The following is a 14,260-nucleotide window of genomic DNA, read 5'->3' as shown; positions in this document are numbered from 1 at the left end:
CACCAACTGTAACAGTTATCGTTTAGTTAAGTATGAAGAAAATGGATGAAAACGTTGTGACCTAGTTTTCCAACTTTGTATTTTTGGAATATATTTTCAGAAATAACCGTTTTAAACGAGACTTACCTTCTAAAAATTCTAGGAAGTTTGCTATTTCCAACTAACTTTCAGTAACGCAATAGACTTCGGCTACTCATTTCAAAATTCAGATGTCATATATATAATTTATGTGACAGTTTTCTAGGACATAGTAAAGGAATACTGATTCATACTTACTCCAAGAAATACGCAAACGCAATAACCTTCAGAGAAACAGCTCAGTAATACTTGCGTAACTAACTCAGTAACTCCCAGTTTTCGAAGTGAAAAAAAAAAACTTCTACAACGATGAAAAAGTAACTCTACTATGCATTTTCTTACTGCAATACTTTAGCTCTTTTTATCTTATGTGTCATACAAGTTTCATATATTGCATTCTACATACACAGTTATAAATACCAAATCATAATCCATATACTGGATTTGCATGACATGGACAATACAATTCAATAAATGTTATAATAAATGTTGCGTACATAATGAATACTGATTATTATCTTGAGTACACACTATAGCACGCGCTCATATACAAACTTAACCGTTATAATTACAATGTTGTGTCATACAATGAATACTGATTTTCTATAGTACATACCAAAGCACGCGTCACACATGCTAACTCAAGAGTCCTCATCTCTGATGCGTAGGGTCCGTGGCTTAATTCCTGCTCACTTCAAGTGGGACTTTTGGTGGACTAACACCGTATGTATAAGTTTCAGGTTTTCTAGTTTCGTTCTACTTTCAATGTTCCACCATTTCATTTATTATTATTATTCTCGCAGCTTTCCCTTAGCCTGGAGGCATAATCATTGGATTAAATTTTAAAAAAGACAATAACCAATAACGAAGCAAATATTAAATGTAAAAGCGTTAGTTTTTATTTCCTCTTGGTTTGATGTTCCCCGTTCTGTTAATGAAAGTCAACCAAAGAGGTTTGTCTGGAGAAGCGAACAGGCATTTGGGGTGAAGACCCACATCCTTCGGGGTGTTTTTACACGTGCGTAGTTCAAAGTGGCTCAACATGTAAATGATACCAATTTTTAGTTCCAGTAACGCAAGCTGTTGCCCTGAAATATATTAAAATATAGTTTAATAAATACTGTTTAGATAAATTTAGATGATCTTCTATCAAAATGCAAATTAAGTCAAAAAGAGAGAAATTAATATCTTAGTTAGCACATGTTCGTTCAATACTAAATGGGTACAAGAAGTAATTTGAAGCAAAAACTACGTGTTCTGCTACAAAAAGTATGAAATTAATAACACAACAATTATAAAGTTTTTCCTGTGAAGTAAAGTGAAGTAAAGACCTTTTAGTAGGTTACGGACAACATTTGCTTCTCATTGCGTTTTATTTCTAACTTTCTAGATTGAAGTTTGTAATTAAAATCATTTTCTAACTAATGTACTTAATGATGCTGGGTCATTATAATAAATCAAATGGCCCACAGCGTGTAATCAACCAAAACCAATTACTTGTGCAAATAGTTCTGATACAGAGAACATAAAAATAAGTAATTACATGTATAAAGTGAAAAATATACAAACATTTTAGAAAACATGTTTTTGATTGAGTAGTCAAAATGAGGGATGAATTTACGCAATAAACTCTGCGCGTGTAGAATGCCTTGAATGCACAGCATGTGTATATATCTCAGTTTCTTCATAATCTGCAAGCAAACTATTATCATATTAAGATTTTCTTTTAAAGGAAAAGCATTCAGCTATTTTCCTCAGTGTGTCTTTTAAAAGATTACGTTAGTATCAAATTTGTATTAGTCTATATACCTAATATATTCTTTCCAATTTAATTATGGTGTTCCTTATGAGAGGAAGTTTTGCAGTCACCATACCAGATGGCTACTGAGCATATATTAGGTATGTCCTGAACTACTTCAATGTAGGTTAGAGCTTTTATTGGTGATCATCAGTCTTGCTCTTAATGTTTCTCTTTTTTCAAAATATTAGAGAAATCAAAGAATGGTGATTAAAATTTCTGGGCATTTCTTTTAAATAAATAAATGTTGTTCTGAATTCTTATAAGTAGAAACTGCTGCTCTATCAACTAGTCAATGTTTCTGACAAGGGAACATTCCGATTTGGTGACTTCAATTGCTGAAAATGATTGCTTGCACTCGATTCTGCACCAGAAGAAACAGAGGAAAAGAGGGTGTTTGGTGGCAAACCATATACAGGGTGGGGGATAAATGAGGGCAAAGTAAATAGGGGACATCTGATGTAAATCATGGGAACATCTGAAAAGCCGCCATGTTGAAATTAGCGCAAGAATAATATGCAGGATAGGGGTCAGGTAACATATGGATCTTAATGCACATCGTCTATTGAAATCAATAGCGCCAATACAGTTTGAGACCTCTGTAACAGGAGGCGTTCCACGCTATGGCAATGTATCAATACTGTCGTAAATGTGACGTGAATGAGGAACAACCACAAGCGTGAATGAGGATACTTTCTAGCCAGCAAATGTCCTGATCCACACAATATTCGTTAATATGCTGGTAAAAGTGCAAATATGATCAAAGACAACCTGGGATATTTTGTGACTGACGTTTTCTGGCCTTCTATAGAGCAGACAAAACTGCTGCTCCTCGTTATGGAGAACCAATAAAGATGAAGAGTTGGTGCAGAAACCGGACAATGTTCAAATTACCCGACTCTTTATCCCTGATGATTGCATGTCACTTGTACAACCGTTGGATGTGTTCTTCTTCCCGTCCGTATAAGAATTTAGTAAAATATATAACAGATACCATTTTTCTGCCATCTGACTTCAAAATATTACAACGGGACAACTTGCAATCACTCAGCCTCTTCGAGTTTTCAGCACCAAGGTTCCAAGCTATGATCAGATATGCTTTCTACAAAACTGGATATTTGCAAACAACACCTGGTGTAGTCATGACACCTGTCGATTGCTGCTTCAATTTCAATACCGGAGACAGCTTTGATGAGCCCAATTGTCCATCTTTATCATTCTTCAAATATGCCTACTGTTGTCTCCATTTTTGTATCAATCACAGAACCATCCTTAAGTTCTATAACAGTTGCAATTAAACAGAAGCTTCAAACTGTATTGGGCACTATTGATTTCAATAGATAGTGCGCGTCAAGATCCATGTGTCGCATGACCCCTTTTAGCACTTATTCCAACATGGTGGCTTTTCAGATATCTCCTATGATTCACATTACGCCTATTAAGTTGAGTTCTACATGCATTCCTCATATCCAACATTTGACCTGAATCCCTGTACTCGTTTCAAAATTAACATGCCTTTCTATGCATTTTCTACGTTCTATCTTCTCGCTTTGTCCTCACTTGTCTCCCACCCTGTATACAGTTGGCCACTAAACACCCGCTTTTTCTCTGTTTCTTTTGGTGCTGAATAAAGTGCTAGCAATCATTTTCAGCAATTGAATTCACCAAATCGGAATGTTCCCTTGTGAGACAGTCTTCAGGATTGTCGTCGTGGTTAATTTGATTAAAGCTTTGACGTCGTAATTGATATGAAGACCTTTCTGACAATAGAGAACATATTGATAATAGAATCTATGTCACAAAATAGAATTTTTAAAGAGCAAAATAAGTAAGCAGAAAAAGAATAGTGAGTCAGGGATATTGTCATAAGCAGAGTCATTGAATTAAGAATAGGTTGGACCTAATGAAGAAAAGGGCGCTTGATGGACAAAAGCAGTTCTTGACTAGATACAAAGAGACAAGAAACGACCTAACACGCTAGATGGTGTGAGAAATCAAGAAGCACTGCGGAGTAGCCTATTAAAGAACTACCCAAGATAGATGGTGGTGAACAAGAGCTGGAGAGATATTCATACACTAGTGCATTGACAACGCTTGACTATGAAAATGAAATATGTAAAACTTAAGAATGAGATAGATAAAATAACATGGAAATGAATGAAAGTCCGGCAGAATGTTTCCAGAGGTATACTACACTTGCAAAGGGAGCAAGACGTTTCACACCATGAGCACAGCACCGATGTATCTGCTTCGCCAACACGAAGCCCTTGAATGAAAAGAACATATGTGACAGTACAGTAAGACAATATGTACAGACAATATGTGACAGTAAGAGAGAAGTTATGGTGCATTATGATGATGTTACTCACAACAAGATGGCCTGGAAACAACAATTGCATCACTTTACATGGGAAAGAATCGTCGGAAAACTGGAAGAAATACGATGTAGGGACGAGAGTGGACAAGGAGTTTGATGTGGAAAAGGATAGATGTTGGACGACCACGGTTAACTGCAGCAGAAGGCGACAACTACATTGTGAAACAGGCAAGAAAGAGCGAATGCAATAGGGTCGATAGGCCTATTCTTTGATGGCACTGTCAATCAAGATAATTATTTACATATGCTACAAACTGAATTCAGGCCCCGAGTTCGAAATCAGAATGACACTTACTTTTGAATGTGAATGTATACCGCCCCTCTATGACATGACATGACGATCATAGTGATTGTGGAGAAGACAAGATTATTAACCATATGTTCTAGTGTCGACTGTGTAGAATATCGTGCACGGAAGCTAACCTGCACCAGGCCTGGGAGAATGCATTCATTATGGACAAGTTTGGTCAAATGTGATATAATGTTTGTAACTGTGTAAATGTTTCTATATTTGTGTTATGAGAATAATAATGTTCGCATGGTTATACAATTAGTAACATCAGTTATTCCTGTATATAAATTTACACTATTAACAATTGAACGAATTGCGAAATCACATCAGATATTGTATAGACAAAAGTGATAAAAACAAACTATACCCAAATTGAGTATATCTATACATTTGTCCTAATTATACTAAATTTCCGATTTCATACTTACCAATACACATTCTGGGTCCTGCTCCAAAAGGCAAATATGTACAACTCTCCCTATTTCTCTTATTTTCTTCAGTGAATCTTTCCGGATCAAACTTATCAGGTTCTGGGTAGTGTTCAGAGTCTCTGTGTATTCCATGTATTGCAATATACACTTGTGATCCTTTTTCAATTGTCAAGTTTTCTCCGGGAATTGTAAAATCCTTGTTGCAAATTCTTGATAGAAAGTTAACGGTTGGATACATTCGGAGAACCTCTGGAAAAAGTGGTAAAATATATAATACAAAATATATAATATTGCCTAAGAAGAGATTGTATCATGAGGGACGTTCTAGAGGGTATGGTGGCGGGAAAGAGAGGGAGGGGGCGAAAGAGACTACAATTAATGGATGATATTAAAACAGAAAGATCATACGCGAAGACGAAAAGGTTAGCGGAGGACCGTGGAGCATGGAAGCTTCTCAGCTGCAGCAAGTGACCTGCCAATAAAGGCAGAATACCTATGATGATGATGATGATAAAAAGCTCATCATCAACAACATCCGTCGTTTAAAAAAATGTTACACACTAAATAACAGACTAAAAAGTCCAAGGCCATATCCTTAAACTTAAGAATGTATATTTTTGTATATGTTCATTTCCATTCTGGAAATGATAATGTAGCATGAAAAGCCTGACTCTAGATTGTATACTTACGTACATTATATGGAAACCAAAACTTTCTTCTGAGAATTGCATCAATTCTTAATCGAAAACTATTTTTATTCTTAACTTTTACACAAATATTTCTACTTTAAAACTTACATCTAATTTTGGCTACCAGCTGTTTAAGTAACCACAATATTAGCTAAACAAGTTTCACGCAATTCTACAAAAAACATCTAAACAAAAAACATCCACTTAAGGTCTACCAAATACTATCTGCAATGAGAAAAAAGATGTCTTCAAAGTTTTTAGACAAATATACACTATAAAATAAAAAATGTCTTACTTTTACTCTTAGTAACTTGCTAAAAACTCATTCACACTCACGCTCCTTTATTTTATGTTTTACTGATACGATTTCTGTCACAACCCTCAGTTTATATAAATAGTACTGTGCTGAACGAATAGAAACATAGCCGCACAATGAGACCTGACTTGTTTCTTACGGAGGCCACATATGTTATTGTTAACAGAAAGGTCTACATACACAGCTTTCTGACCACTTCGAAAAATAAGTGCTCTTCCCGTTTCTTTCAATGGTCTAACCGTTTTAGTTTTTGGGCGTTATGACCGTTTATCCTAATGTTCTGACCGTTTTGGAAATTGGACGTTCTGTCAGTTTCTTTGGGTAATTCAACAGTTAAATGATGCTACAACTGTCTGTTTCCTAAAAGAGGATGTAGGGCATAACGATGCGCAACATAATGTGGAGAGAATTGAACTTGGGTTTTGAAAAGAGAAATATGAAGTACGTTAACATAGATTAGAAGATTGAACACACTGTTAAGTACGAAATGGAAAATGACATGAAAAGCTCGTAAACTGTTCAGGATATGGCGTAGCTACAGTAAATCGGACGTTTCTTCTGGTAAGTAGTCACACGACCATGTTGTCAATCACGGATCTGTTTGTAGTTGCCCAGATATTTAATTGATTTGAAACATTCATTATTTGAAAATGTCATCTCTCAATTTGTTAGATGTGCCTGGCCTACGACAATTGGGAATTTCGTATATGATCATATGCATTTCTGTAATTGTACATGATTATAATAAATATACAATTAAAAATGTTTCACGGTGTACATTATTACTCTAGACAATACTCGATACCAACATGAAAGTGAAGACTTTCGAAATAATATTAGATTACAGATGTAGATCAGTTATAAATTATATATTTTTTTTCAGAGTAGGTCAAGTGAAAGAAAGATTTAAATCGCATTCCATGCCAATACGATACAGGGAGATTGAGCTAATAGTTAATTTTTCCCTTTGTGAATAGAAAATTAAGTTAAAGTTTTCGACACTCATTGGATACAGGTTAATTTCATTTCATATTAATGTGCATTTTCATTACTCATGTTTTATACTATGGAACCTGTTCTCAAAAACGGTATACTAAAGGAAAAAAGTAACAGTACCAGAAACAAACGTATAGGATCTCTCTTCCGAGTTCAGGACATAGCATTTTACATTTTTGTGGTGAAATTGCTGTTATAGGCTGGAAAAGGGAACCTTTGCAACTCAAGTAAAAGCATTTTTCAACTCATAACGTCTGATGTTTTGGTAAGAAACATTTTGGCACCATTCTTCTTGAATTTCTGAGTGGCGTTCTGACAGAGGATTCGGTTTCAAGTGATAAAAAATATTACTTCTCATTTCGTGAATGATTATTAATGATTTTACAAAAACGTACATGTCGATATAACCTGGACTGTTGTTTAAAATAAAGAAGGTGGAAAATAATTCATCGGATCATGTTAATAGGAGGTAACTTTAAACAAAACATATACTGATCGTGTTGAAAGTGTTATTTAGAGTATGTTAATTAAGTGCAATATTCCTAATCTACAAATATTAGGCGTATTTCGAATTTCAAATGTAATTTCTCAAAAGGGCGCTATATGTTCGAAAATGTATTGATTCTTTTAGACCAGTGATCGTCAAACCATTGATCGCGAGCTACTAGTAACTCTCGGGGACATTTTTGGTAGGTCGCGTTAACGCTCCGATGTTCTAACCTTGATTCCTCTACTGAAGTGACGCTAACGACAGGTACGCTGAGGATAACAATTGCTTGTTTCTCCTGCGCAACTGTCATTGTCAGCCTCATTTCACAGTTGATTGTATACGCGTGGGGTTGTGCTTGTTATGTTTCTCGATTGTATATGATACATTTGTTAACTTGGATAATTTGATTTCGTATTTACTAGAAATGTAAGTTTATGGGTAATAAACAGTTGTAAGCTTTTTGTTTTTATTTGGTAGCTCTTTTGGTTTCGTACCTCACAACGGTACGATAGCTCAGAAACTTCATAAGTTTGGCAACTACCGTTTTAGGCAGTACCGACAACAGCTTATTGATCTTTGAATTTAACCTTGTCTACAAAAGTAATCAGTAAAAATATGAACTAAACGAGAGGGTTATTACAACTAATATAACTAAATTTATCTACTTCAGCAAAATCAAAATAAAATGTTTACCTGATATGACTTTTTCCAGCTCAGGAAGTTTCTGTACTCCTTCATAGGTAATACAACCTTCACATTCTTCCAGGTAGGCATCGATTTCTTGTCGTAAAGTATCCTGAATGTTCTTATTTTTCGCTAGTTGAAAACAAGTGAAAGCAAAAACATTTCCAGTTGTTTCGTATCCTGCTACGAGTACTCCAATTGCAAATCCTAGCAGAACTTGATCTGATAAATCTTCAAATAAAATTTGGAAATAAACAAAGGGAATCATTCTTTGATATTGTTGTCAGCGTTAATTGAATTGCCTTGTATCGAAACCCGCCAAATCCATTTTATAAAACCGAAATTTAGTTATATATCGCTTGTTATATGTTTGATCTAAAGGAATTCCATGGAAACAGAATTTTGTTTAAAAGCTTAATATTTTATACTAAAAAACTAGTTCAAATATGGGACTTTATACGCGTGTATATGGAGCTTCACTACACGTTTTGCGTGATTACTTGAAACTAAATGAAATGGATGTGGCGGATTTTGTTACTAGGCGCCTTAATTGTCTTATTGGATTTAATGTATTCATTGCTCAAATCATGATAATAGCTCTGTGGAATTCATGATCATCATATCAACCTGTAAATTTATCATTTCAGTTTAATGTGTTCACCTAAAAACTTTAGTTTTGAAAATTCTGACTTAATGGACATGTAAAACTTTAGAAACCCATTGGAATTAATTTTACACTGATTTCCATGCTTGAGTGACAAATAGAAAAAAATACATTTAATGTATTATTGAAACTTTACTGAATAGTATTGAACGGAAAGTAAGTAGAAAAGAACACTAGGCATATATTTATGTATATCAAACTCAGGTCAAATTGGCTACCTGAAACGCCAACTTAGCAGAATTTAGCCGTGAGGCACAATATTGCATCAATGCTATATTGTGCAAAGTTGGGGTTTTAGGGAGCCAAGGTTGCCCTGAGTTTGATGTGCATCTACATTTTTAAAATAATGCACAGAGCACTGGGAGTTCAAAACATTCACCAAAAACTACGTATGTCAGATAAAACTTTCAAGAAATGATTCAATTTAATTGGTCACATTCTGTTCCCTGCGCGTGTAACTCGGATGTTGTTACCAGTGTAGCAATATTTTCAGCTTTCTTTTCATGATTACTGTTGGACACTGGACATAAAGAAGACATGATATCTGATCAAGGACGGAAGAAGCAATATAGTTAAGGATTTAATTTAAAACCATATTTTACCAAATGTCTTACGAGGAAGGTCCATAAACCGTGAGAGTTGAATTTTGATGAAAATTAGTGACAAGATTGAGTTCGAGTTGCTAAGTAACGTAGTAATAGTCACTCGATGCGCAAATGCTTCGTTGAGCTGCTACACCGACGCCATCTTGAAATCCTGTAAGCAATGTCCTGTAAGCAATGACGATTCAATATGGCGCCTTTCAAGATGGCGGTCATGCACTGGAAGTACTCTCGCATATAGATGATCTACCTTAGTTTACAATACTGAAGTCAGATATATCAAAAGCTTTTTCATTTTTGTGCTAAAAGGGTATTCTTGGACATTGCCTACAGGATTTCAAGATGGCGTCGGTGTAGCAGCTCAACGAAGCATTTGCGCATCGAGTGACTATTACTACGTTACTTAGCAACTCGAACTGAATCTTGTCACAAATTTTCATCAAAATTCAACTCTCACGGTTTATGGACCTTCCTCGTTAGTGTGGTTAACTAGAAATGTTTTAAGCCAAATTAATTAATCATAAATTGAGATGTAGGTGAGAAACTATTTGTTAAAAACGCGTTCGAATACTTTACTGGGTAGTAATAGTTAAGTATATACAGAAAAGAAAATATTACAAATGGTGATTTGAAATATACTGTCGTATTTCAATATACTAGGAAAAACCTGCTTGGAGCCACAAAAATGCTGCAGCCTATGAAGGATTCTTTAATATGACTACAGCTGGTCTAATCAAAATCTTGAGCTGTCTTCTTTCCTTTAAACAATCTACAAAATTTACTGCTTGTCTGGTGATGGGGACACAGAGCGATTCGCGTTGACTGCAAGTGGTAAGAGGCAAAAGTTTCTCTGTCTATTGACGCGTTGTCGATGGCATGTTAAGGACTGTTGTTAATACAAATTTTGTAGAGTATTTGTGTACTTACCTCGTGACTGATTAAAGCATATCCTTTAAACAAAATTAGGGATCATTCCCATTGGCTGCCAGCAAATCCTAATCCATAAAGTTGTTTTAGAATTAAAATAAACCTGTCATATCTTTGGTAGCCAAGTGTTAGGAAGTATATTATTGGATTGATACATGAAACATAATGTACTGTTGACCTGTGTAAAGATCTGATAAGTAATCAAAACTTGTATTTTCATTACTATATATTCCGAAAAGGACCTATTATTAAAATGTTATGCTGCGGAGGGAGCTGTGAGTTATAGATAGATTATTTATAAATACAGAGTCCGTCCTGAACGTAATGTCAGCGAATTTGTTGTGACGCGACTCTACGTAGAACGCTGTTTAACCGGTTGAAACTGGTAGTGAGGAACCAGATAAGCATCGCTCCGTCGATCAGTGTGCTCCGAGCATCCGGAGAGTTGGGACGGGCCTGTCCGTGAGGGATGCTTTTTGATCTTGTGCAAGTGAAAATGCGGCACTCGTTCGAACAAAATTTGCGATTAATATTTGCGTTAAACTTGGCAAGACCGCTGAGGAAACTGTAACTATGATCAAGACTGTTTACAAAGAACATGCCCTGTCAGATCGGCAAGTGTTTCGGTGGCACAAGGCCTTTTAGGAATGTCGGGAATAGGTCGACGACGAGGACAGCGCCGAACGGCCATCCGTGACCACCACGGCTGACAATGTGACGCGGGTGAGGTTACTTTACAACTCAGACCGACGATTAAGTGTACGTTAAATGGTCGACATGTTAAATATTCCGAAAACTCAAGTTCATGAAATCGTTACAAACTATTCGACAAGCGGAAGGTATAGTCGTGGATGGCCGTCCGGCGCGATCCTCCTCGTCGACCTCTTCCCGTCCTTTCCAAAAGGACTTATGCTACCGAAACACCTGCCGATCTGACAGGGTATGTTCTTTGTAAGCAGTCTTGATCATAATAACAGTTTCCGTAGCGGTCTGGCCAATTTTCATGCAAAAGTTGATCGCAAATCTTTGTTCTAACGAGCGCTGCAGTTTCACTTGCACAAGATCAAAAAGCAACCATCACGAACAGGCCCGTCTTCACTCTTCAGATGTTCGGAGCACACTGAGTGACAGAGCGCTGCTTAGCTGGGTACCTTAACTACCAGTTTCAACCGGTTAGACCGCGCTCAGACATACAGTCAGGAAACAATAAATTCATTTACATTACTTTGAGTACAGACCTTGCACAATATGAAAATTTGATTAAACTATTAATTGATCTTAAGATGTTTGTTCCTATATCAAATCTTAGGAGTCGGAAACATTTTAGCATATCAGATATCAAGTCATAATATATATTCATCTAATGGTATGTACACATTTTCATTTTCTTCTGATTTATAGGATAGGAGTAAAATCAGTGTCAGTTTACGAAAATTTTAATTGGGATTGATTTGTATAGGCATTTTAAAGTGAGTGGTCTGGGCATTTAAATACGTTGTGTAAGTGCTAGACCATTAGTATGTTATTACTCGAATTACTTTTGATGATTTCTAGGAAAGAGAAACAAGCACAGCAACTTACCTATTTCATCATCTGCCGTTTCTTGAGTTTCATAATTATTTTTGTTGGTATCGTTATTTTTACTCTCTCTTTCCTTTCTTAACTTAATCACCAGATCGACAACATCTTTACGTGATATATTACTATTTGCTCTCATATCCAAAGTCTTATAAGCAAGCGTAGTGAATAAATCGTATAAATATGCTTCGCCTATCGAAATTCTAAATATTCGTAAAATTTGTGGCAAGAAGAACATACAAAAACATGGTAAAATCCTCCTCCAAGTTGGTTTCATTACAGCTTTAGCAATTTCAACAAGTTCGGAACTTTTCAACATTTTACCATCAAGCGAGAAAGCAAACATTATAATTACATAGATTGGATAGTTTCCACAAACTTGTTTCAATTCGACTTGATTATCAGTATTTATGTTATTCACAATATCATCTATCATGACTTCAGCACACTCACAAATTGAAGAAAATGAACCTTTAATTCTAGTCATAGTGAAACACGTGGAGAAATATTTCCTGAAGAATCTCCATCGGTTTCCTCGCATCCAGAAAAGTGTGTTTGAAATCATAGGATCTGCTAGGCTATCAGGACGATAAACTGAATCTGTAAAATGCTCAAAATCCTTTACCAAAACGTGCTTAATTAATTTAGGATCTCGCACTAAAAGACACGGTTGGGAACCGAGAAAAAATCCACCATACCGATATCCATTTAATTTAGCATGAATTTCAGCAAATTGTTGACCCAGACTCATTTTTAACATCATTAAATTGCGGAAATTACCGAAAACCGGAAGTGGATTCAAATAAGGTACACCTTTCTTTCTCCAATGGTTAAAATGTCTTGTGATGTACAAATACAACAGTATTAGAAATATCATGAACAATGTAAGTGTCACCATTGCACTTGCTGGTAGTATCTTCACTGTAGATCAGATGATGTTACTATCAGAAATATTTATAATATATACCTGAAAGGAAAGAAAGATAAATATTAAAAACTTATATATACAGGGGTTGAACAAAAAATCTAAAACGTTTGCAAAAGTGTGAAAATCATACCTAGTATGGTGTGGATCCTTTTTTTGCGTCCAAAACTGCTTCGATCCGATGCGGAATGGACGTATACAGCTCCTGAATCGTGATGCGTTTGAATTTTGTACCATTGTTCCTCCAAAACATGCTCCAGTTCCTCAAGGGATGCTGGTGGAGGTTAATGAGACCGAACACGCCTTTCTAACTCAGACCACAATGGCTCAATGATGTTCAGATCTGGTGATTGTGGGACCCAGGGGAGGTGTGATAGCTCCTGGTCATGCTCCTCAAACAATGATTTCACCGTTTTTGCTGCGTGACAGGGTGCCAAATCATCTAGGTAGATGCCATCACCATCAGGAAACAATATTTGGGCCATGAGTAGAACCCGGTCCCCCAAAATGGCCTCACACGCCTTAGCATTCATAATTCCATGCAGAGCTATGATGGGATCTGGAGAAAACCACGATATCACTGCCCTACTGTAAAAGAACCACCCTCATGCTTTACAGTTGGGACCAGACAGTCTGTATCATAAGCCTTCGATGGTGTTCTCCAAACGTAAACACGACCGGTTGTTGGAAACAAGGTGAAGGTCGATTCATCGGACCACATTACGTGTTTCCACTGCTCATGAGTCCACACCTTGTGGTCCTTGCACCACTGGATACACCTCTTCGCATTTACTGCTGTGACCAGGCGATAGCGGCCCTGCATGGAATTTTCATTTTTTGAAGTTCCCGTCGCACTGTTTTCGATGAAGCCGAGTTCTGTAGGCCGGAATTGAGTTCAGACGTAAATTTCATTGCAGTGGTCTTCGTTTTAGCTTCTACAATCCGTTTTAATGGCCTCTGGTCCCTATCTGACAGGATTGTCTTTCGACCACTGTTGTGCTTTGCAGACGTCGATTGCCCATGAATTGTGCATGTCCTCGTGACATTGGACACAGTGCCTTTCGATACCCCCACAATGTTCGCCACCGTTGCCACTGAAGCTCCAATCAGACGGGTATCAACGATCATGACTCTTTGGAAGTCTCTCAGGTCGCCCATTTTATCGCACCACTTTCACACCACGACACTCACAGGTGAACTGGTTACTGCTGACGGAAGAGGAAGGTCCACATGACACAGTGAAAACAAGAAACGATCGGCAACAGCAACACGTGTTGTACAGTGGAGGACCAAACTTACGTGTCCTGTATGAAGTGTTTTTAGATTTTTTGTCTCCCCTGTATATATATATATATACAGGGTGCCTCAAAAGTCCCCTGGCATAGGATAATTCTGTTATTATCATAATTACAA

General features: G+C 36.6%; 1 protein-coding gene across 1 annotated transcript; it reads right to left on the bottom strand.

The window, feature by feature from the left end:
- Positions 1-969: 969 nt before the first annotated feature.
- LOC145667805 (cytochrome P450 6k1-like) lies at positions 970-12,061 on the bottom strand. The gene is made up of 4 exons (XM_081735238.1): positions 11,926-12,061; positions 8,161-8,382; positions 4,974-5,225; positions 970-1,166 (listed from the first exon to the last, which is right to left on the bottom strand). Exons 1-4 carry the CDS (start codon positions 12,059-12,061, stop codon positions 970-972), a joined length of 807 nt encoding a protein of 268 aa, XP_081591364.1.
- Between the last annotated feature and the right edge of the window lie 2,199 nt (positions 12,062-14,260).

Source organism: Thermobia domestica, chromosome 13 (genome assembly GCF_964235325.1).
Source record: "Thermobia domestica chromosome 13, izTheDome1.hap1.1, whole genome shotgun sequence".
NCBI classification, from domain to species: Eukaryota; Metazoa; Arthropoda; class Insecta; order Zygentoma; family Lepismatidae; genus Thermobia; species Thermobia domestica.
This window is presented reverse-complemented; position numbering and strand designations above follow the sequence as displayed.

Bases quoted from the DNA above. Each gene is read 5' to 3' on its own strand.
- LOC145667805 (XM_081735238.1), bottom strand. From the start codon at position 12,061: ATGAGAGCAAATAGTAATATATCACGTAAAGATGTTGTCGATCTGGTG. The intron at 8,383-11,925 runs GTAAGTTGCTGT...TTTTATTTGAAG, and splicing joins AACGGCAGATGATGAAATAG to ATTTATCAGATCAAGTTCTG. The intron at 1,167-4,973 runs GTAAGTATGAAA...AATATATTTCAG, and splicing joins AGGACCCAGAATGTGTATTG to GGCAACAGCTTGCGTTACTG.